Below are 26,042 nucleotides of genomic sequence, written 5' to 3'. Positions count from 1 at the left end.
GATCCAAATATTTACTTTAAGATAGTCCAAAGTATGCCTTTGATTTTGGTATTATATGTTGATGATTTCATTCTGACCAATAGTGAACCTCTTATTCTCCAGTGTAAGAGAGAGTTAGCTTCTAAATTTCACATGAAATATCTGGCTTTGATGCGCTACTTTCTAGGCCTAGAGGTGTGGCAGAAATCTAGTGAGATTTTCCTTTCTCAAGGAAAATATGTTGTCAAACTACTAGAAAGGTTTGGCATGACTGAGTGTAAGTCCATGAATACTCCAATGGAAATGAATTTCAAGCTTTATGGTAAAGTTGCAAGACCTGATTTGTCTAATACTTCTGAGTACTGTCAACTAATTGGGGCACTGATGTTCTTAGTGAACACTAGACCAGATATATGTTTTGCAGTCAAGACTCTGAGTCAATACATGATTAAGTCTGCTCATGCACACTGGGTTTCTACAAAGCATGTGTTGAGGTACCTGCATGGGACCATCAATCTTGGATTGAGATATACTGCCAAAGATGTGGCTACATGGATACTCTAATGGTGATTGGGCTGGTAACTCTACTGAAAAAAGAGCACATCAAGGTGTTGCTTCAGCTTAGGCCCTGCCATGATATCTTGGATGAGCCGAAAGCAAAGTTTGTTGCCCTTGGCACGACTGATGTAGAATACATTGTTGCTAGCATGGCTAGTTGTGACGAAGTATGGCTAAGGAAGCTCTTTGGAGAGATGCTTGAGTAAAGTATTGGATAGTGTAGTAATTTACTATGACAAAAAGAGTGGGATTCGACTTGATGAAAATCTCTTGTTCCATGACAAGTCCAAACACATTGAGATCAAATATCACTATATCTGAGATATGGTGCAAAGAGGAGTAGTAAGACTTCATCATATAGCGACTGATGACCAGATCACCGACATTCTTACCAAGCCTTTGCTGAAAGGAAAGTTCTTGGTTTTCAGAGAGAAGCTTAGATTGACAGATGTGACCCTTCCTAGAGAGGGTGGTCATGGATGATAAGCCTTGGATGTGCGAGATTCTTCTCATGTGTTGACAAGTGGATCTCCTGAAGTAGTGATGAGCCTTGTATGAGCGAGATCCTTGTCATGTGTTGACAAGTGGATCCCCCCAAGCAGTGATGACCATTGGATGTGCGAGATCCTTGTCATATGTTTACAAGTGGATACCCCAAGTTGTGATGAGCCTTGGATGAGCGAGATCCTTGTCATGTGTTGACAAGTGGATCCCCCCAAGCAGTGAAGAGCCTTGGATGTGCGAGATCATTGTCATGTGTTCACAAGTGGATCCCCCCTATGATGATTCTTCTTCATTAGATTATAACATCATTGTTCCAAAGAAGAGATATCAGAGATCCTTGTATTAGAAAGAAATTCCTCCCTAGTTGAGAGGGAGTGTTCAAAATTGACAGCTATGGGATGAATTTCCTTGAATTTCATTTCATTTCTGACCTTTCTAAAGCAACTTTCTAAAAATAGAAATTCATGTCTATTTTTGCAACCATGAATTTCCAAAAATAGTAAATCAACTTCCATCAATTCATAATCATATATACATTATGGAAAATCACTTAACTTGTCTCATTTGTTTATTTTTAACTTAATCATCAATTTATTATTATTAGTATTATTATTATTACTATTATTCTCTTCATGATATTATTATATTATTATTAAAAAGAAATTCAAGCCTCTCAATCATGACACTCAATCATGTCATATGTAACTCCCCTCAATTAATGCATATTTTACTCTCTCTCTCTTAATGGATTCATTGCTCTCTCACTCTCTTTAATGCTCTTATGCATCTCTTACACTCTCTTACACATTTTAATGACTCATCATAAAAAGATTCCTCTTACACCTATTTAATGCATAAGTTACACTTCTCTCTTAAATGCATAAGTTACACTCCTCTGCTTTGCGGCATAAGTTACACTCCCATTTTGGCATATGTAACTCCTCCTCAAGGCATAGGAGTTACTCCCTCATGAATTCGACCTCCTTGCTCTTCCTATATATTTGTGTCTTTCATCCTCACTTTGACACACTTACTTGTGCTTGTGAAAGGAGAATTCCAACTTGAGAAAGAGAGATTTGGAGAGTCTAGAGGAAGATTGAGAGAGAGAGAGTTTTGAAGAGCAAGAGAATATCTTGGAGAGACAAAATGATTCAATGTTTGCATCAGCTACTACTATCAGAGATCTTCTTTATATTTGGGCGAAATTCTTCATTCTTTCATTATACTCTGTGTCTTTGCTGAACAATTGATTTCTAATAGAAGAAGAATTTGGTTGGGTTTTCCCCTTGTGGGTTTTTCCCTGGTCATTGACCTAACTTTTTTGTGTCTCATTGAGTTCTTCGTTGTCTTCCATTGTGCATATGGTTTATGTTCAATCTACAATTACTTAACTTTCTTTGCAACATAAAGAAGTTGTTGATTTTAGATAACAATGGTATGTTCTATGCTTAGCACAATTTACTTCAATGTTCCTTTAGCAGCCCAATAACAATTTCCAATTATTTCGAATAGCAATCACATTGACAGTAAATGCAAATAGAACATAAAACAAAAGCAGAAGACAAGCCAAGACAAGAGGACACCAGATTTGGCGGATGCCAAGAAAAAACCCCAATGTGGGGAAAACCCTTCAATCAGATCTTCTTATTATTATTCAATATTTCAACACACACACAGAGTACAAAAGTCAAATAGCCTAGCCCAATACAAAGTCAAATCAGCCCTGTCAAATTCTGCAATCAAACTTCAGCCCTAACCAGAAAGTCAACTTTAGTCAAAACAACAGTAAAACACCTCCTTTGAAGCTCGGTCAAAGGCAATCAAATTTGGCCTCCAGCTGTGGTCAAAGTCAACTCAAAATAGTCACAAAAACTCTAGTCAAAATCGGTCAACCTATGGTTAGCTCTAGGCCAAACAGCCCTGTGGTCAATGCAGGTCAAACAGCTCCAAAACCCTCAATTTTTGTGCCAGTCAATGCGGCCTAAAGAAACCAAAATTTTGCCCTCAAAATTGCAATCAGAATAGGTCAATATCTCTTCAGTCACATTGGTCAATGCTGGTCCTGAAGTCTGAAATTTGGCCTATAATTTTCTACCCAGAAAATTGTCCTCCTTGCCACACGTGTGAGAAAGCGAGAGGCTGCCCAAGCTATACGAACCAATCTGATGAAGAGAGAGAGAAGAATGTGTGAGTGATGGATGTCCAAATGACGTGTGAGGTCTCTTGTATTTATACACGTTGTTGTGGGTGAAAAGACACATCCATTGGGCTTTTTGAGCCTACATTTAGCTGAGGCTGACCCGAACAATTTGCACGTGTGGTCATAAATTCAAAATCACAATTCTGCTTGTCCGAATGAGATGAGCTTTATGTCAATCTTGGACCTCTTGAAAAGAGAAATCCAATGCAATCATCATCTCCATCAAATGAGTTGTCCCAAGGTGGAATTTGGCCCTAGTTGCCAATTTTAACAGAAATTCTGGATTTAAGTGATTGTAACAACACAGATCATCATAATTTCAATAAGATAAGGAAATCAATCACACTACAACAAATTTGTGCCAAACACAATTTTCCTTCATATTAAATTTCTTAGGAAAATTTGGAACTAGACAAATAGAGAATATACAAAAAATACAATTGTTGGGAATTTGTAACTTGGCCCCAATCAGCCTCAAGAAAATTGGCTGCTGGAAATCAGCAATATTGAAGAAACTCGACCTCTGGAAAATTTAGCCTCCCTCATCAGCAATTCAGCCCCTCTTTTCCCTCTTACAACCCTTGCACACTTGAGAAATTAGGGCTCTAGATATTTCAGCCCTCCTCTTTAACTAACTCGACCTCTCTCATTCCTAGCTTTGGCTTCCCTGAAATTTTCTCACGAAATCACCTGCTGCAATTCTTCTCACTTCTCTTCATTCTAATCAAGCCTCTCGCTATTAAGAAAATCACTTCCTCAACATAATTGTGTCTTCACCTCTGCCTTAGGCTTATTTTAAATTTCATTAAACCAAAATCCCTAGCCTTAATTTCCTAAGTGATCAATGGCTAGAATGAAATTCTAAGTCTCACTTGAAATCAATGGTTAAGATTATATCTAAGTCACTTAAATGATTTTATTATTTATCATTATAACTTTGGCCTAATAGTCCATAATAATTAATTAAATTAATTATTGTCTAAGCTAACCTTAGGAAAGAAATCATTAAATAAATTACTCCACCAAACAATTACCTAAAGAGCCAATCAAATATCTTCTACATGTTAGGGCACCAAGCCAGTGTAGAAGACCTTCCAAGACTACAAAATCAACAGAATGAAGAGGGGGCACCTGGGGATGAAGAATATGCCAATGTTCAAGCCAACATGACTATTTTTTAATTAAAATATCAAAGGCCACTTAAAACTCATCTTTCATGAATCATGACCGTTTTTCTCTACAAGAACTTTTCTTCACATGTTAGGCGTAGGTGTTGCGATTGGGTCCAATATGGTAGCCAATGGTCCAATATGGTCAAATATGATTGCATCTACAAGCACTCTAACAATCCAGCAATCATTGAAAAAGCAAAGATACAAGGCAAGGAAGGTAACAGATGTTCATAAGTGCTATGTGGACACATGTTGTTACTAAATACTTTGTATTGTGTACATTTAATCTCTTATTGTGCAATCAATGATTCAACTATATCCTATGGGTTTTATAGGTTGCAAACTTATCAGAGAATACATGTTTAAAATTTATGGTTCAGACGTGGAAAAGGTATCTTTGATTATACTTAATGTTTACTTGTGCATATTTTACATTTTCCTGCACTAAGAACTATTTTTGTTTGTGTTTTCTGCATACCTAGTAAGTCAGGGATGCTTACTGCCGCAGAAAGTATAAACTGAGTAAGACTACCGTAACTATGGTTGCAATATGTGCTTAAAAATGCTGCATATTTGTATTTGCAGTGTCCCATCAAACTACATTTATGTAATTCTCTTTGTTTCCAAATATCTTCACAACAAAATGAGAATATTGAGCATTCACAACTAACTAAGAAACATTAATGTGGTTATCACAATAAACAATTTTTTTGGGCAGGCAAATCACTCACCATGTGCAGCAGCAATTGCAGACATTGTAGCAACCTCTAAAGCAGCAGAAGATGACACACTTTTTCCATCTGGTACCCCTGAAGAGACCTATTAAAAAGGGCCATTACATTAAAATCATTTCCTGTATCTGGTAATTATGCATAAATAACATTGTATATAGCTAAATCCTTCTACAATCTCCTCTATATGGATAGGGTATTCATATACCATGAACCTCTAATTTATATCTGTGGCACCACCCAAGTCTCATTTAAGAGGCAAAGAAAATGTTACACATTACTTGCCTATCCCTCCCTTGGGCAATACAGCCCCTACTTGGGCCTAAATCTACTAGAGGAAAGCAATTGAAAGAATTTAAACCAGCATCAATTTACCTCGCATCAAGAGAAAGATCACCAAGACAACAGCAACAATGAGCATCCAAAGACTTTTTATTGTAACAATGAGCAAATACAAATTGACAGAGTGTAATCAAGCCTTGAGCTTTCAAACACCCCCAGACAATGAACCAGTGAGGCTTATTTATACAAATTTTGGGGAGAATCCCAATTCAAAAGAAAGAGACAAGTGGCTGAGGATTGGTGATACCAAATGAGAGGGTCAAATGGCCAAGTGTAGATGGACTGGCCCAAGTGTGGGATCGAACCAATGTTGCACGATGCAGGGACGAAGCGGATCTGCGGAAGCATCATTTCCCAAAAATCTAGGAAGTGATGCGTCTCAAAAGCATCTACTATATATATGTGTGTGTGCATGTGTGTGTTTTATTTTTATTGCATTGATATTCAAAAAAACATCCAAAATACCAAATTAGTTGCAGAAGACACGAAAACATGCATATTTTTACATAAATCAAGATAGATATGGCATCCATTGTACATCAATGATTAATTATTCCATCATCAACCATCTAGAATCTAGAATCCTCTTCTCTTGCCTAGCATTTGCCTCTACTTCAATTATCTAGGGATATTAGTCAACATTGCCCAATTTTGATCAAACAGCTTAATCCAAGCCTTATAATATTGTAGAGAAAGCTTAACATGCCTGATCAATGATTTTGACCTGAGTGAAGGGTACATTTGAGCTAAGGCCATGACAAAGGAGTTCAACAATTAACAACACCAACACTGGGGTACATATAGAGCTCAGTGCTCTTGATTAAATGACAATCATATGCCCTCATACATGATATAATCCAATGAAATGCCGCAATCCCATTGATCTTGAAAAATGTTAAATCTGCTAAATTTTGAATGGGATATGAATTCATATTTTCTCCATATGGAGTTTGATGAGGCTGGAACCACTCTCAAACATCTTGAGTCATTTCATCGTAATGTTAAAAATTTAAGTAAAAGGATTAACATTACCATTAGGGAGCATCTACAAAGCATCTAAGGAGGATCAAGGGTCACCTTGGAAGTATTCGGAAAGCATAGTTCCTTACATAACAATTCGAAATTTCCAAAAAAACAAAAAAAGCCCTTTGGAACAATTTGAACCATCAAGCTTCTCTCGGATCCGCTTGCGATCCACAGCGAATACATGCCCGAACCTCCACGAATTTGCAGTGGATCCTTTCCGGATCTATGGATCGGACCCCCGCGGATCCGATTTCCCAGGAATTGCCAAAAAATGGCGAAACCACAGATCTGATTTTCGGATCCGTGATTCCACCTGAGGATCGGTGGCGGATCTGTATAGGTCACAATTTGGCCTCCTGGTCCTTGGAGGGGGGGGCAGATCCTACAACATTGGAATTGCTACATTAGACAGTGAAGTGGCGCTAAGCTCCTGTAGAATATCAACATATTCCCTTGATTGTCTATATGTGGTTTGCTTCCTACTAAGTGGAGAACAAGTCCGGATAAGTGGGAGCAATATCCCACTTAACTAGCAGCTCAAAAAAATGTGTGAAACCAGTCTCAAACATGTGTCTCTTCTCAGCCTGCATGAGGGATCTCCTTGTTGTGTGTATTAGTGTCATTGGAGCTATGTGGTGGTTAACTGTTGGCTGCCTGTTGTCTCAAATAAACAGGTGTAAAGGAGGGGGAGTGAAGTAGGAGTTAACTCCCCCTCTCTCATTAGTTAATTTCCCATCTCTACCACCTATCAAGCATTTGGCAACTCGATCTCCTAGGCAGCCAGTCAACTTGGCTAAGTAGCAGTATTGACTGGTCCTTTGACTTGTGGGCCTATGTGGCTTCCAAGTCATCTTTTAAACTTGCACTTATTTTACAAGTCATTCCGCTTATTTATGGTGTCCTCTTTTGACTTGGATTATGACTTTATTTTGTCCCCACTTCATTAGTTTTTGAATATTTTGTCATTTTCTCCACTTTTATTAGAAAAAGTGGATTTCAAGGGGAAATAATCATATTTTGACTCCTAAAGTGGGCCTTAGGATAATGTTGGTGCTATGAGCATGAATCTCAAGCACCCACATGCCACCAACATCTCCTAGTGCCACTTATTTACACCATTGCATAGGAAATTAATTAAAAATCCCCTTTCAGAAATTTTTAATTAATTAAAAAATCTTAGAAAAACCTAGTCAAATTTTGTAAGACTTTGGATATGACCTAGCATGGTAATATACATTGACCCTAGACATTAGGACACAAAAGGCCTAGTTATTAAGTCACGCTCTAGCATTGGAAGTATATGAGTGAAAAAAAACTCGACTAGTTATCTATCGCTAAAGAGCAAAAATAATTAGTCAAATGAAAAAAAACACTCTAGAGTGGACTCACTCAGTAACTGGATCCCAAATTGCCCAAGTCTATTACATAAGTTCATCATGCTAGCATTCATTTCATACAATTCCCCCATAGAGGTAAAGAATTTGAGAGAAGAAAGTAGAAGAGGAGAGAGAAGGGGCATAAATGTCCCGTTGGACTTCTGATCTTCAAAAAAATTGATAATTTCCTTTGTCCATTGGGCAATGGGGTCTTCGTTTCATACCATGTGCATATGAGAAAGTAACAAATTCAACAATAATTCTAAATTTCTAACACAATTCATCACATTCAATAGGCAACCCTTGTTGTCTTCTCTTGAATCTTTCATGTGTAGTGTTAGTTTTATGTTTGCTTGAGTATGTTGCTTATTTTCATTTTCAAGAAATTCCACCCTTTACAGCAAATATTGAACCTCGGAAGTCGAATATGAAAAGTCCCACTCCATGGAAATAGTACTGGGGGTTCTCCCATTTCCTACCCAATCTAATTCGAAACCAGAGATGTTTGTAGATTCTACTCATATTGAAGAAGAGATAGTTACTTGTTTACGGTTGTACTCATTTCGGCTATAGTTCTCATAGTTGCACTTCAATACAGTTGCACCCTAACTCTACCAACTACGTACCAAGAGCGGTCAAGCTAGGATTTGCAGGTGCAATGATGTGAAGCTAAGACACGAGATTCGAGCAAGGCAAAGGTCTAGTTTAGATAGAGAACAGTTGGGGGATCTCCGTGCAAGCCAGGGTGTGCTGTAAAATTGTTGAATTTCACTTACACTCTAGGTCTAGTCTATGGCTAGATTTAGCGCACACAAACACTAGCAATCTTCAACCTAAACAACTTTGCACAATGGAAATATAACAATAGTGAAACAATAAAGTACACAAATTTTGTAGGCCCAAAATGTGTTATTATTTGTCCTTCAATAAAACAAACATAGGGCTCTCGTACCAGGGATCATGGCCCTTTATGAAACTTGATACAAGACAAGTATACAATAGTATGCAACCAAGGCTTGAGGTCAGCGCCCTTTGACCTTCAATCTTCCAGAAACAACAAAGAACAAATACTTGACTTACTTGTTGTAGCCCTCCTTTGCTTCCAGCCCTTTCTTTCCTCTTGCCTTTCAAGTACCTAGCTGTCCCTTGCCTCCAAACTCACAAGGAAATAACTCCTTTAACTTCTTTGCATACCCAACTGCTCACAATGAATTTAGTCCTTCAAATCACTGCACACATCATCCTTTAGCCTTGTTGTTCAACCCTCCCTTGATGAACAGACTTAAAATAATATACTCAGTAATCATCTTCATAACAAGACAATAGCCCTTTCGTCCCTTGTTGGCCTCTACTTAGGCCTGAGGCAGCACAACCTTCTTCTCCAAGCCCCTGAGGCATTTCGACCCCCTTTTGTCCCTGCAGCCTAACATAGAACAATTGCAACCCTCTTTATTTCATTAGTTGAGGTCATTTCCACTGCCTATAACCAATCTGAGGTCCTTTAGGCCTCCACTAAGGGATTTGGCCCTCCTCCTAAACTGAAATAGAACTCATAGCCTATTCCACTTTCACCCAACATATGTGTTCAGCCTTTTCTTCTAGCACAAAATCTTATATCCAACAACAGACTTAGGAGGATACTCAACCTCCTTCACAAGACAGAGCCCTTTTAGATCACAAAAATTTGTCCTCCTTTCAAATCCGTGACTTCTATTCTTGGCTTGTGCTCACACAAGATGAGTTGCTACGATGTGAAATTACCTCCAAGGTCTCTCAAATATATAGCTCCCCAATCAATTGTCTTAGGAGCCCTTAACTCCATTAAAGAGTCTCCTCCACAATAATTAGAATAAACAAATAATTTCTTTGGTTTATAAGCCGACAACTTTGCGTCCAAATCCCACAAGCTTGAGTACTTTACCCACAAAGTGGGTCAAATCCTCACAAGTCAAGTACCCATGACTTGTGGGAGTACCTTCCAAGCTACACGATTTTTAACAAAAATATGTGTGCAAAACACAGGGGTGGTGGAAAGCGAAGGTCAAGATGAAAATCAGGTAAGATCCTTGTGCAATCTCCATATAGGTCAAGATGGGCAAGGTCTGTGTGAAAAATTCACCACTGAATTTTCTATTGCAGCAACAGGAATTAATTCTTCTAGCTAGAAATAAATTATGCAGTTTATTGCTACAGCAAAAATGAAATAATCACACTGCAATCTTCACAAATAAAAAATATTGCGAAAGATAAACTAGAAACTAAGAAAATACTGGCACACACACACAAAAATATAACATCGTTATTTTTCGACAAAAGTCCCCTGAAAAACGCAACTTAGGAAAACCGGTGCAACAACTTAGGGTTTTTATTATTAAGGAGCTGTGAGAAATTTTGAGTACAATCTATGGATGCCCAACTGGCAATCCAATTAGCAAAATAATCTGACCAAAATATCTTAGGCAAATACCCCAAAACCACGCCTAATCCAGCTCTGACAACTAGAAAAACTAGCTAGTCGTACAACCTCTACGTGAGCATCTGCGCAGTGCTTGCGCAGACCCCAACTCGCTAAGCCTCAAAACTGTTGGAAAAATGACATCCTGGCTGACTCTGCCTCTGGAAGGAATTCGCTTGGCCTCCTAGAGAATTTCCAGACCAACTGCAACTGAATTACCCTTCCCTTTAGCAAAATCGATCTCCAACTGAAGCTAACTGCAATGCCTTTGCGCAACTCCTCTGGGAAATACAACCCTTCTGTTGCTGACTCTCCGAAACTAGAAGACTTCCTCCGGACTCACTGTCTCTACCCCTCTCTAGCTCTGCTTCCCTTCTCTAGCTCGAACTCTTTCGGCAACTGTTGTTGCTCTCTGGAAAAATCGAATTGTCCAAGGAAATCAATCTCAAGTGTGCTCCTCCATCTACCCATCAACCTCTTATAATCTCACTATGGGACTCCAACGGCCAAGATTAAATCTTAATCAATGGCTAAGATTATTTCTTATTCGATCCATGTGAATTTCTAGAGAAATCTCACCTTCCTCAATTAATTCTTATTAATTAATCATTTTCCCTAAGTTAAACTTAGAAAAAATTTAATTACAAATTAATTAACTTAATTAAGGCACTTTTGGTGGATTTTCCTTAAACGTTTTTTAGGTTATGGAGTCCTAGTGTTTCTTAGCCTCTCTGACAACTTTCGAGACTAGAACGCCATCCGATGCTACAAAAACTAGCAGTCAGTACAACAAGATGAAGAGAAGTGTTCTTTGTGCAGGTCAAGATAGATCATTGACAAGGAGCCAAGACAGAAGGGTCAAGAGAGGCAGAGGTTGAGGTGGGCGCAAGAATGGCTAGCTTGGAGGAAATCAAATAAGATCCTTGTGTAATCTCTACGCAAGTCCTTGATGGATGAGGTCGAGATAAGGAAATAAAGAGAAGTGTCATCCGTGCGACTCGAGACAACCTACAAGTTAGTGATATGGATTTGCGATGCCAAAGATAACCTATAGCAACATGCAAAGTGAAAAGATATTTTGTGGTAGAATTCTTATCATCACCTAAACCTACACAATCTAAATCTATATACTTTGTCGGCCAAGAATCATGCCCTTTTCCCTTTGTGAGAATCTTCTTGAATTGTTGGTAGTGTTCTCATATCCAAAAGACAAGGACCATACATTGCAGAACTCGATACATTTCAGCCTAGGAAATTCCATGAGAAAGGTATATTTCTCTGGCGTGATGTTTAGATTGTTGATCTTAAAGCTTGGATTGAGTGGAGATCTCTTTCCTACTCTAAGAGGTTATCTTCTAGTAACCTATCATTAAGAAACTATAGGCTCTCATTGTTGATAAGGATTTCCCCAAAATGAAAGGTGCCATGTAGAGGCACATTTTGAGTATAGCAGCAGAAAAGTCTACCTCCTCATGCAAAGGAAGCCTTTCCTACATACATGTTGGTGTTATACTAACAATGTGTTCCAAACAATTGCATAAATGAGCAATGTGTGTATTTGAAAGGCTTTATATATACTCAAAGTATTCTCTTGGCCATTGTTCTATCAAGTACCACCTAGAAAATGAAGACCTGCTAAGAGTGGACTCACAAATGACAAATACCTTCATTGTGGCAGACTGTTAGTTTTCGTAGCATCGGATGTGTTCTAGCCACGAAATTTTGTGGAGAGGCTAGAATACATGAGATCTCCAAAACCCAGAAATCATTTCTAGAAATTCTGCCTAGAAGTGTCTCAATTAGATTATTAACCGATTTTTTAAATATTACACAAGTCTAAACTTAGGGAATATGGTTAATTATCAGTATTAATTGAGATAAGGCATGAATCATCTAGAAACTCACACATATCGACCCAAAAATGATCCTAGTCATTGATTAATTTTTAGTGTTGTTCGTTGGTGCTCCAACAGTGGATTATAAAAGAAATTCGATCTGGTGATGGAGATCATCTAGTGCATGTTGGGAATCACGATTGTCGTTAGACCAAAACCCGCAGGTGTTAGTCAAGGATCGCATCGCCAGAGATAAGGATCCACGAGAGGCAGTTAGTCCATGTCACGAAACACACAAGGAGCGTTGGTTTATCAATGTCCAATAATCTCCCCCCCCCAATGGAGTTGGGTGTGTATCAAACTCGTGACCTATGCTCTGATACCACTTGTTGGGAATCACGATTGCCGTTAGACCAAAACCTGCAGGTGTTAGTCAACGATCGCATCGCTAGAGATAAGGATCCACGAGAGGCAGTTAGTCCATGTCACGAAACACACAGGGAGCGTTGGTTTATCCAATGTCCAAACAATGCAAATACTCAGTTGCCCAGGCAATTCAATTTTCTCAGTCACATCTGCTCAACAGAGAAGATAGAGCCAGAGGGTGAGTAGCAGGTGGAAGAGGAGAGCAGTAACATACTGAAAAGAAGTTTTTCAGTGCTCGGAAGAGTCGAAGGAAGGAAGTCCAAAATCTTCTAAGGGCCAGCATAGGCATTGCGCAGAGGGTGACACATGCATCTCTACGCAGAGGTTGGGGAAGCTATTTCGGAGGCAGAACATAGTTGTGGGGTGAGAGAAAATTCTCACAACATTTTTTCCAGTATTTTCTTCAAATTAGATTGTCAACTGGGCATCTAAATTATTGTACTCAGAATTATTGTTGAACATTGTGAAAATTCCTACACTCGAAGGAAAACCTACTGTAACAAATCTGAATCTACTTCACCTACTTGATTTTTTAAATTACATTCATCAAGTTATTTTTCTGACTATTGAACCAAAGTACCTCTGCAACCTACACTAATTAAAAATTTGATCTCATGAAACAAAAAACGGAGCAAAGAACAAGATACATAGGACACACTTATTTTTGGACACAATAGTCCCCGGAAAAACCCAATGTGGGAAAACCAATGCAGCAGTTCTGAGGGTTTATTATTATGCAGGAGAAATATTTGAATAGAAATCTAGGATGCTCATCTAGCAATCCTTTACAGAGAAAAACACTGGCGGAAAATCATCTGTGAGTTTTACCTCACTTCACCCGGCAAACTTCCGGCTGATCAAGCACAAGACTGGATAACCCTGGTTATTTTTGTGTTGGCCTTCCGTAGGCTCTGCGTCAACACTACGTCAGCTTCTCTGCCCTCTGCGTCCATTATCCCGACTATTCCAGCAGTTCCAAGTGTTCTCGGCAATTCTGGATTCTGCGTGAAAGACAGATTTTCTCCTCTGCACAGGCCCTTCTGGCTCTGCGTGGGCCTAGACTGGCCCAACATCAGCTCTCCCGACGACTGCGCTGCCTCTCTACAAGCTCTCTCCGCCTCTCTGTCAATATTCTCCGGAAAGTCCTTCTCTTGGATTCTCACTACCCTTCTACTGTTGAATGATCACTTAGTTTGAATTTCTCAGCTTCCTAGCCCCAAAAATTGAACTCCGGACCAATTCTCTCTCTCTCTCTCTCTCTCTCTCTCTATGTTTCCAAATGAACTCCGAGCTTCCAGTTTATACTTTTCCTGTTGAGTCTTCAACAGCCGAGATTAAGTCTCTAATCAATAGCTAAGATTAAGACATGACTTGATCTGCCTTCTACATCATTCTCACCCATATTTTGATTAATACCCATTAAGATTTTAATTTTCCTAAGTTTAGACTTAGGAACTCCATTAAAAATATTAATTATTTTAAGAAAATACAATACAAATGGAATTTCACCAAACGTGGATTCTTTAGAACTCATGTGTTTTAGCCTCTCCACCAATTTTCAAGGCTAGAGCACTTCTAATGCTACCAAAAACTAACAATAATAAAACCATCATCTGTTGCACCAATTTTCCCAAGTTGGGCTTTTCCAGGGACAATTGTCAAAAAATAATTGTTAAATTTATTGTGTGTCTGTGCTAGAATTGCTCAGTTTCTAATATTTTATTTTCCGCGGTATTTTTATGGTGAAAATTGCAGCTGTGATTTTATTTGTTATTTGTCGTAACAAATAAACTGCATAATTAATTTTTGAGTTAGAAGAATAATTTCCAGTAGATACAATATGTTGATTTGGGGTAGCATCAAATGTGCTCTAGCCACGAAAATTGGTGGAGAGGCTAAAGCACGAGTTCTCCAATACCCAAAAATGGTTTGGGCGGAGGCTAAAGCACATGAGATCTCCAATACCCAAAAATGGTTCGGGCAAATTCTAAACAGTTTGGGAGATATTAAAATAATTAATATTTCTAAAGGAGTCCCTAAGTCTAAACTTAGGGAAAATAAATATTAATGTGAAAATAAATATTAATGTGAATTAATATAAAACTATGTTAGAAGGGTCCAAAAGTCATGGATCAAGCCAGAGTTAATTAGGACGTTGATTAGGGACTTAATCTTGATCATTGAATTGTCAACAACAAAAGTATAAAAGGAGGCTTGAGGGTCACTTGGAGAACACACCGAGTTGATCAAGAATTCAATTTTCTAGGGCAAGGCTTGCTGAGGAAATCGAAGGAATGATCAAAATTGCAGCTGAGGGGCAGTGAATACAGAAGCAGAGACGCAGAGAGGGTACCGGGAGCATCAGTGCAAAAGCCGAGAGAGAGGGACACAGAGCTAGCTAGAGGCCACGCAAAGCCAATCAGGGCCCATGCAAAGGCAGCCAGGGGCTGTGCAGTGCCACAGAGAGCCAGCATGGGTGATGCAAAGGCTCTAGAGGCTAACGCAGTGCCTCCGGAGGCTGATGCATGGTAAGTTGGGGTGATGCTGGGCCAAAGACGGTGACGCAGTCCCTAGAGGCAGACGTTGGAGATTTCGTGGGGCAGAATGAAGCTGAGAGTTGTGGGATTGTTCATCCGGGGTTTTAGCAGGAATATCTGTCTCTGACTGAGATAGATCATTCTCTGTTGGGTGAGCCGACTTGCACCCAGATTGTATTCTGAAACTGCTTAATAATAAAACCCTCAAATAGTTGCACTGGTTTTCTCGCATTGGGTTTTTCCGAGGACATTAGTCCAAAAATAATGGTGTCACTTGTGTTCTTTTCTTTCCTTCAATTGATGATCTGTAATGTGTTAAGCATGTACTTGTATTTATTTTCAATATTTACATGGTAAATAACTTGCTAATTAAACAAAACAAGTAGGCAGAAATAAATCAGAAAGTACATGAAGGATTTCTAACAGTTAGACTTAGAAATTCCAACACAATAGCTAAAATTTCACATGGTATCGGAGCATAATTGAGCAGCAGGGAAGCTCAGAAGCAGAGAAAGGAATTTCGTTGTTCAGATGGAGCAGCAGACCGAAATTCCCAGAGAAACTGCACAGAGCCCATAACAGGCATTTCAAGTTGCTAGGGCAGCAATTCGATTTTTCAGTTGAAAGGTGGCAAGAAAATCAAATTGCCCAAATTAGTGATTCCAACAATCAGAGGGAGCAATCGCAGCTCAGATTTTCACTGAGCAAACTCCTGGTTGGACACAGAAAGTCTTTGCTTTAGGCTATAGAGCAGAATCCACGTCAGGAGGAAAAGAGGAATAGCACACTAAATTTGTTCAAGTATAGCCATGAACAAAAGTAACAGTCAGGAGACTTCAGATTTGTCTTCCAGATTGGAAGACGAATTTGCTTGCTTAGCGGGATTAGCTTCACAGGGAGTCTGGTATATATATAGTGGAGCTTCAACTCACATGACAGGGGTTAGACAATAGTTCTCTAGCTACAAAGAGGAGCAGATGGATTTCCACATTACTATGGGAAACAGAATGAAATTTACTCCTGTAGGGAGATGTACCATAGATTTTCAGGAGGAGTCAAGAGAAACCACCATTGCTTCAGATGTATTGCATGTGCCATGATTGGTTATGAACCTGATTCCAGTATCCCAATTATAAGATAAGGGATATGATATTCACTTTGTAGGGAAGAAAGTGTATGTCAAACACTCGAGCTAGAAAAACGTAAGACAGATTGGAGTTCGAAGTAACAGGTTTTATCAGTTACAAATCGATTCTCCAATGACACTGATAGGCAATAACAGTAGCAGTGGAAAGGAGTTGAATAAATTATGGCACAGGAGAATGGGACATCTACACCATGGAGCACTCAGGATGCTCAAAGAAACCATAACAGGGGTTCCTGAACTTGGAACTGAACACGATGATGTGTGCAGATGATGCGTACTTGGGAAGTATGCTAAGGCGACATTTCCAAGAAGTGACAGCAGAGCTGATGGCTTGTTAGGACTTATACACTCAGATATTTACGGCCCGATGTCCACTAGAGCTCTTAGTGGTGTCGACTATTTCATCGCCTTTATTGATGATCATTCCAGGAAAACCTGGATCTACTTCTTGAAGACCAAGGATGAGGTCTTCGATCATTTCAGAGAGATTAAAGCTCTAGTGGAGAATGCAACAAGGTAGAAAATCAAGGTGCTTCGCTCAGATAATGGTGGAGAATATATTGATAAAGACTTCACATATTTCTGTGCGAAGGAAGGCGTCAAGAGAGAATGGACAACTCCATATAATCCACAGTAGAACAGTGTAGCGGAGTGGAAAAACAGAACCATTGTTGGTGCTGCAAAGGCTATGTTATATGACCAGGGTCTACCTAAATTTTTGTGGGCAGAAGCATGTAACACAACATTGTATATTCAAAACAGGACTCCACATAGAGCACTAGGCAAGAAGAAAACGCTAAGAGTCTTCACAGGGAAGAAGCCAGAAGTCAGTCACCTCAGAATTTTTGGCAGCATTGCTTATTGTCATGTGCCGGATGATAAAAGGACCAAACTAGATCAGACTGCAAAGAAGGGGTTTTTCGCTGGGTATAGTGAAACCTCAAAGGCATTCAAAATCTACATTCCTATCAGTAGGAAGATAGTAGTAAGGTGAGACGTGAAGTTCATGGAGGACCGAGCTTTTAGGAGGTCTTCTGAGATGCTTGCAAGTGATTAGAATCAGTTAGCAGAAGCTCCTTTAGTCCAGCAATTGGGGCAGCCAGTGGGACAAGCAGGTGGACAGTCATAAGGGTCAAGTATTGTGACCAATACCAATATTTCCTTAGGTGCAGGAAATCCGGGGAGTTCTTAGTAGATGGAGCAGCAGAGACAGGATGAGGAGATGGCAGAACCTCCCACGACTAGTGGTCGAGCTAGCAAAGAGGTTCGTCAAACATTAAGAGATGCACAGGAGTTTATTGGAACTCCTAGGACGAGCAAGAGACAGCGCAGGCAGCCTGACAAGTACCAAGCATTGGTAGCTCGGGTTGCAGAACCTTCCAGCTTCAGAAGGCCGCACAACATCAAGTGTGAATAGATACCATGGTAGAAGAGTATAGCTCTATCATGACGAATGATGTTTGGGAGGTAGTGCCCAGGCCAAAAGGAAGATCAGTTGTAGGTTCGAGGTGGATCTATAAGATCAAGTATTCAGCAGACGGTAGTGTGGAAAAGTACAAGGCTAGGTTCATGGCATAGGAGTATGCACAAAAGGAAGGGTTAGATTATGAGGAAACCTTCGCCCCAGTTGCCAGATACATTTCTATCTGGTCAGTTATATCTCTAGCAGCTCAGATGTGATGGCAGATTCACCAGATGGACGTCAAGACAACCTTCTTGAACGGAGTGATAAAGGAGGAAGTATACATAGAACGACGAGAGGGCTTTGAGACTCAGGAGAGGCGCATGCATGTGTACATATTGAAGAAAGCTCTATACGGGCTCAAGCAAGCTCCCAAGGCATGGTATGGTAGAATTGACACCTACTTGCAGCAGATGGGGTTCGTCAAGAGTGATGTAGATCCCAAACCTTTACTATTTGATGGTAGAGGATGAGCCCCTCATTCTAGCTTTGTATGTGGATTATCTATTCTTGACAAGATCATCAGGGCTCATATAGGATTGCAAGAGGAACCTGGAAGTAGAATTTGAGATGAAGGATTTGGGGTAGATGCACTTTTTCCTAGGATTGGAGGTGTGGAAGAAGGATGGGGAGCTCTTCCTTGGGTAAGGAAGATACACTACAGATATTCTGAAGAGGTTCAGAATGCAAGATTGTAGACCTATGTCTACACCCATGATTACCAACTAGAAGAAGATAGATGCATCAGATGAGAAGGATGTCGACCCCACCTTGTATAGACAGCTCAATGAGTCTCTCATGTATCTGGTCAACACTATGCCAGATATTTTCTTCGCAGTCAATACCCTTAGTCAATTCATGGTGGAACCGAAAAGGGTACATTCGGCAACAGCGAGGCATACTCTGAGGTACATTTGCAGCACAGTCAAGTATGGGTTGAAATATACTCGAGAGGATGACGTCAGACTTTGTGGCTACATAGATGCAAATAGGGCAGGCAGTTCAGTGGACAGGAAAAGTACCTCTAGGTATCGCTTCAGTGTTATATCAGGGATGGTATCTTGGTGTAGCATGAAGCAGAAGTCTGTAACACTGAACTCTGCAAAAGCAAAGTATATGGCAGCCAGCACAGCTAGGTGCGAAGCTATATGGCTTCAAAAATTGCTAGTAAGTTTCATCAGGCATAGGATGGAGGCAACCAATGTCTATTGTGATAATCAGAGTTGCATAAATCTCTTTGAGAATCCATTGTTTCATGATAGGTCAAAGCACATCGATATTTGGTGTCACCTCGTCAGAGATTGTGTATAGCGAGGAGTAGTCCAGCTATAGTATGTTCCCGCAAAAGAACAGGTTGCAGATATACTCATGAAAGCTCTAGGGAGAGCTACGTTCATCTATTTCAGAGAATAGATGGGTATGGTGGAGAACCCGTTTCAGTGGCAGGGACAAGCTATTTTGGATGTTGCAGATGTTGCAGTTACAGCAACAACAGAAGAGAGGGAGTTGCAGTTTAGATCAGAGTTGCACAGTAGTTGGTGGGCAGCAGTAGCCAGACATCAACAACGTAACAAGAGATGATGCAGAGACAGAGTGTTGCTATAGGAAGCACCAATGCCAGAACACATTCCTCGCTAAGAGGGAGTGTTAGTTTTTGTAGCATCGGATGTGTTCTAGCCACAAAGTTTGCATGGAGAGGAGGCTAGAATACATGAGATTTCCAAAACCTAGACATCGTTTCTGGAAATTCCTCCTAGAAGTGTCTCAACTAGATTATTAACCGATTTTTTAAATATTTCCTAAACCTAAACTTAGGAAATATGGTTAATTAATCAGTATCAATTGAGATAAGGCATGAATCATCTAGAAACTCACACAGATCGACCCGAAAATGATCCTAGCTATTGATTAAGTTTTAATCTTCGTCATTGGTGCTCCAACAGTGGATGTGGTGATGGAGATCATCCAATGTAGATACTTGGTTGCCTAGGTAATTCAATTTTCTCAGTAACAGCAGCTCAGTGGAGAAGATAGAGCCAAAGGGTGCATAGCTGGTGGAAGAGGAGAGCAGTAGCATTCTGGGAGGAAGTTTTTCACTTCCCAGAAGAGTTGAAGGAAGGAAGGTCGAAATCTTCAAAGGGCTAGTGTAGGCACTGTGCAAAGGGTGATGCAGGCATCTTAGCACAGAGGCAAGGGAAGCTATTTCAGAGGCAGAAAATAGCTGTGGGGTGAGAGAAAAATATCACAATATTTTTGCAAGTATTTTCTTCAAATTATATTGCCAGTTGAGCATCTAAATTATTGTACATAGAATTGTTTTTGAACATTAATAATAATCTCTCAAGTTGGGTTTTTCCAGGGACAATTGTCTAAAAATAATTGTGTCAAATTTATTGTGTGTGTGCTAGAATTTCTCAGTTTCCAGTATTTTATTTTCTGCGGTAATTTTATGGCAAAAATTGAAGCTGTGATTTTATTCATTATTTTACGTAGCAAATAAACTGCATAATTAATTTTTGAGTTAGAAGGATAATTTCCATTAGCTGCAATAGATAAAATTTCACACATACTAGATACAATTAAACCCATCTTTTTGAGAACGCTCTTTGAGACACTATTCACTCTTGGGAAGCTTTGCTTGGTGGAATGCCAGCAGCTTCAACTTGGACACTATGTCAGTAATTCGCAGTGCATCCAAACATTGGTCTTGTATTCTCTCTGGAAATAGCACTGTATGTTTGTATCTGAAGCAATTGTAAGTACCATGTCTTCCTTCCAAAAGAAGTTAGGAGACAAGGGTCTCCTATTTATCCATGATGCTAATAATATATCTCTTAATACCTATTCTGACCCCATTGCCTCATTGCAACACTGACTGAATTAAGGTAACGTCTCCTCTTATGTAATATATGCCTTATTTTCACAAATTAAATTAATCTTGTAAACAGAAGTTTGATCTTTAGCTTTCGTATTAGGGGGAGTAAAATAAAGTGTTGTTAGAGTCCTAGTGTTAAAGTGTCATAATTGATGTTAACGAGGTAACTTGACAATAGTTTGATTGAGACGGAAGCTGGATAGCTTATTACAATGTGTATAGAAGAAGCCGATGTTGATATATTCAATAACTCCTTTTCAATAAATAATTCATTTTTTGTATGTGTTTCTAATTGGGGTCATGCATGTATAATATCCCAACATTTCTCTTGAAACAAAAGTACATGGAAATACCATTAGACCAAAACTGACAGGAAATTTATTCTCTCGCAGTTGCAAATAAAACCAGAATTTTATTAATGGCTTCAAAGACTGAAAATAAGGAGTAGTAAAATACCAGTATGCTGATACTATCATTGAACTGCACACCCAGCTCACAAATTAAAACAAGAATTGTTCCCGCAACATATGCAGCCCACCTAATTGTAATCAATTCAAATGACCATTAAGCCCAAAGCATCAAGAATTTCCACATTCTGCTTGCAAGCAATTGCAAAAGAGGGACACTTACTTCTGGGATGGGTCCTGTGAAAAATATTTCCGTGCTTTCTCATAGGTAATAGGGCCATTTGCATCAAAGAAATCTGCTAAATCCATGTCAAAAGTTGGAGCTCGATTGCTCAGTTCTGAACCAAATGAGACCTGCATAAGCATTTTATAGAGGTAAATTGACAATGAACCAATAAGACAATGCAACCTGAATCAGAGAAGACGAGATGCAAATGAAGCAAGATTCATTCATATTAATAATTGTAATTTCACTCAAGTGACAGAAGCTTAAGTAGCTCATGAAGTTTTTATTATTTATGAGAGCATATTTGGCACATAGAAATGGTAGAAAAAAAAAAAAAAAATCTGGGAACCTGATTCTCCTTTTCCGTGGATTCCTATCTGTTCTTATTTTTTTATTGTGTGTATACAGGGCCATACTAAATCGGGATTTCCCATCTGAATAGATGAATAGCCCACATAAAGACCAAATGCAACTCCAGAAATGAGATTAAGGGAGTATAAATCACATGAATTTTCGATATAAAGAGGAGATACAAAAAGGCCAGATCCAACCTAATTGATAGTTAAAAATGTTTCAAAAAAAATCATTATTATGATTATAATTTCTTCAGTTTTCATTTTTATTTAATTTATGTTATCACCAGGAAATTCCTGTCCTGCAAAAGGTAATTAGAGTCCCAATAACTATAGGATATAAGCCACTGTCACCCCGCATGTTTCTTCTCACTTTGAAGTTAGTGCATGCTATCTTTCAGGGGTAGTAAATCTTCTTTCTTGTAGAAATCACATAAAATCAGCAAACAAAACAGAGGCCCTAAATTATAAATAAAAAACAAAAAGAGACTTCCCTGTTTTGTGTTAAAATAGTAAAGGACAGTGTTACACCTCATATTCACTTGAGGGCACCTCATGTTTTCTCGCCAAACGTGACCCATCATATGTACAGATGATTGTGTCTATCTCGATGATGTTAGAGATCATAGTACCATGATCAAATGTTCCACCACAATATTTTGTGCTATTATATCATCATCAGCCTAAAGTGTGACTATATTTGCACTTGCATTAGGCCATGCTTAGATGATCTATATAAAAGTGATTGACCTAGGTGGTATCTCCAAACCCTTTGTGGTCAGTCATGGCCCATCCTCCTAGTCCCCATTCTAGAATAGTCCTTGCCCTTATGGCACAACTGACTACCCCTTAGTAGCATTAAGTTGACACCATGTCAGTCATTTGTGACCTGGATAGGTATGTGAGGGTCTTGAGAGACATGCCCCTTTAACTATTCATAGCACCTTTGATGGAGAGACATGTTTTTGAGGATAATGTCACCTTGGAACCACTCTCAAACATTCTAAAACAGTTAATGGTAATTTCTTAAACATCACCATTAATTACCTAGCATTAGTAGGGCCCTAGGGTTGAATATTGTTGGGCATCCTCTAAACTAATAATTACTTCTTATGATTTCCATTAATTTAATCTTTTTCTTGTGAACTTTTCCATCATAAAGCAAAAACAAAAACGCCATAAGGATCATAAAGAGATAACCACACAATAGCACAAGTTTTTACCCTGGGAAAATCCACATGGGGGAAATCCCAACAAATCATTCCTTAAAAGAATCAATTCAACAAGAGAGACATCAAAATCAAGACAATAGACAAACTGACCAGCAAAGTTGTCCACCAAGAGTCCAAGTCAAGCCCTCCTCAAACTGCTCCTAGTCAACTCGGTCAAGGGGTCTATAATAGAGGTCTAAATTTCAACCTTTCACAAAGAATATACCACAGAAGCTTCAGCCCTTTCACAAAGAATATGCTTTAGGAGTCTCAGCCCTTTCACACAGAATATGCCTCAGGAGTCTCAGACCTTTCACACAAAATATGCCTCAAGGATTTCACAGAGATTTGTCGTACTTAGAGATGAGAAATATCACAGAAAATTTCGGCCCCTTTCACAAAACTTAGATACTTTGTTCAGCTCCTTAATCTTCTTCATCCTGCTCTCATAGACTCCCTCGAATGGCTAGAAGAAACTGTATTATATGATCAGATCTGAATTGCCTCTTGGATGGAGGTCGAATGACCTATTTATACCTTACTATTCAAAACCGGCCAGTTCAAACTATAAACCGGTCAAACCAGCCGATTCATTAGGCCGTGCCTTCAAACCGGTTAATCAGATCATCTAGGGCTGCAAGGTGTTTTTTGGATTTGATTGGCCATAAATCGGCTAGTTTATGATGGAACCAGCCATTTTTCCCATAAATCGGTCGATTCGGTCATAAACCATCCAGTTTATTACCTAGTCAGCCACAGACAAACTTCAGTGTGTTTCACGGATTTTCAAGCGATTTTGAGGGAAACTAGGGATTGTTTCCTTCCAAAAACGACCCCTCCAAGCATTTGAGAGGATGTCTCCCCTCTCATTTGCCTCACACATCTCATTTAGAGTTTTTGTTAGCTTCATTGTGAAGCTTGGAGAGTGTTGATTTTTTGCTCGAGTAGTGGAACAACAAAGAATTTGGGCTGAGTAGTAGCCACCATACTTCCAAAAGCCAAGGATATTGCATGGCCCCATTGTGATATGATTGATGGCAAAATGATCTGCAGATATTGCCAAAAATTTATTGAAGGAAGGGGTATTTACAGGTTCAAACAACACTTGGCTAGGATAGGAGGCCATGTAAAGCCATGTAGAGCACAAAATGAAGTAATAGGGCATATTAGGGCATAATACCTTCATAAGTTCGAGACTCAAGTCACTCAACCAGTTGAGAAGTTTGTGACTCAAGCAATTGAAAAGTTTGAGAGTCAAGACTCAACCAACTAAGTTTGATCATGTTGATCACTAATATGTAGACTTGTAGTAGGCCAGTGGCCCCATAGCTTGTAGCATTGTTTTTGGACCTAAAGACCATTTAGAGCCTCATTGATTATGTAATTTGTTGTTGATATGTATTGCACTCAATGCCTTTTGATATATTCACCTTTACATGGTATATAAATGAGCAAACTTTGCATATTTGCCATCTTTGAATGGCAAATATGGCATATATTTCCAAATAGAGAATGTCTTGAGAATTATTGCCAATCAATGAAAACTTCTCTAACATTTCTTGCCACCAATTCTGCAAGAGAAATAAAGCTTCTTCGGCCCTCGTGCTTCTTTCTATCTCTATATACATTTTTTATCTCAACGCATCAATTTCATATTGCATCCTTGAGTTGTAGCTCTCCCAGGTCTGACTTTGCAGTGATAAATATTCAGTGGAGAGATCATCCTTGGCATTAAAAAAAACACTTTGAGTTGTCCTTGGAGTACAATCGGCATCACCTGGAGACCTCTGAAACACTTCCTCTGCATTACTTTCCGAGTAGTCTTCACCTTCTGCCAAATTATACTCATAAGCTTCATTTAAACTGCCTATGGACTCATCTTCATTCCTACCTGGAACTGTAATCCTCCTGTTGCAATCTTTACCATTGGATGAAGCAAACTCCATCGATGTTTCGTTTGAGGTCAAATACTCTCTTGGAATCAAAAAAGCCCCCAGTGACGAATACAATTTCAATTTATTTCCAACTTCAACAAACATTTTCTCATGGATTCGGCCGCATTGCAAATCAATTTCCTTCAACAAGCCCTTGACTTCCCCCCTTTTAATCCCTTATTTTCTATTTTCACCAGTGTGTTTTCAGTTACGTGAGAGAATTTCAAATAAGTTTCGCTCAAAGCTCCCTTGGCTTCCTGGTTTACAGAATTATATTCTCTCATAACGCCTTTTCCTATAAGCTTGTTTCCATCTGGAACAATAATTTCTCCATTAACCCTGTTTTCATCCTGAATCCTAAGTTCTCCATTTACCAATTTTTCATCCTAGACACTAATTTCTCCAGTTGCCCTATTTTCATCGTTCACCCTGCTTTCATTATCACATTCTTGAGCTCCGTTAACAACATGAAAACCATTTTGGCAAGGAGCATCTTTGGCTTCAAATTTCTGCACAGCGGAAGGGGGAGGTTGGCGTCTTTTATGATTGATAACATAAGGAGATGTGGTTAAAGACGAGGAAACGTAAGGAATGGCGGTAGTTTGCGGCGTAGTGTACAAAGTCGGTGAAGCAAAAGCCGGAAGGGGAGTCGCCTTTCCATTTTTTACGGATTCTTTTGTTCTTTATCTGAAAGAGGCTTGTCATTAACACTGGGTTTTATCAATCTATCAAGTGCGAAGGCGGAAAATAGTCTTGGGTGCCAGAGAGTTCCGCTGCACCGCCAGATTACAAGATCACACGTTAGCTTCAATACTCGCACCATTTTCCAAAGCAATAAGGCAAAGAAGGTGGATGCGTTATGTTTCTACAGCAATACGGGCCACCGAAAAGGTTTTGCGTGCGGTGTCAAGTATTCAGTTAACAAACTAAGCGTTGAGCCACGGGGAATATCATAAAACAACCAGACACCAATCACCTCCGTAAAAAAAAATGGCAGCGTGTTATTATGTAGACGCGCGTACCAAACTTGGGTTACGTGACCGAGGAAATAATTTTATTAAGGTTCAGGTGTCAAATATATGTAACCACCGGGAATAAGAATGATGTTGACGTGGTAATGTTATAAACCTATATGATATATTATATCGTAAATATATCATACGATATATATCCAACTACATCCAGCGTTAAACTTACCATATCAAAATATGCACAATTTATGTCATATGATAACCGTGTAGAAGGCAGAAAGGTCCGGTGGAGGTTTGAACCACCAACCTTCCAAA

General features: G+C 39.2%; 1 protein-coding gene and 1 pseudogene across 1 annotated transcript in view; both read right to left on the bottom strand.

The window, feature by feature from the left end:
* LOC149176121 (L-arabinokinase-like) overlaps positions 1-26,042 on the bottom strand; it is a 474,339-nt gene that overhangs the window by 115,292 nt on the left and 333,005 nt on the right. The window contains exons 19-21 of the mRNA XM_089419887.1: positions 21,256-21,386; positions 21,082-21,163; positions 5,145-5,232 (exon numbers count right to left, since the gene is read on the bottom strand). Coding sequence (XP_089276013.1) covers positions 5,145-5,232; positions 21,082-21,163; positions 21,256-21,386 — 301 coding nt within the window. The remainder of the gene's footprint in view (positions 1-5,144; positions 5,233-21,081; positions 21,164-21,255; positions 21,387-26,042) is intronic.
* Positions 21,887-25,681, bottom strand: LOC149176123 (uncharacterized; annotated as a pseudogene).

The sequence above is a fragment of the Pinus tabuliformis genome, chromosome 4_1, assembly GCF_031772625.1.
Source record: "Pinus tabuliformis cultivar Carrire ecotype Pingquan chromosome 4_1, CPIR1, whole genome shotgun sequence".
NCBI classification, from domain to species: Eukaryota; Viridiplantae; Streptophyta; class Pinopsida; order Pinales; family Pinaceae; genus Pinus; species Pinus tabuliformis.
Note: the sequence above shows the minus strand (reverse complement) of the source record. Positions and strands in the feature narration are given on the sequence as shown.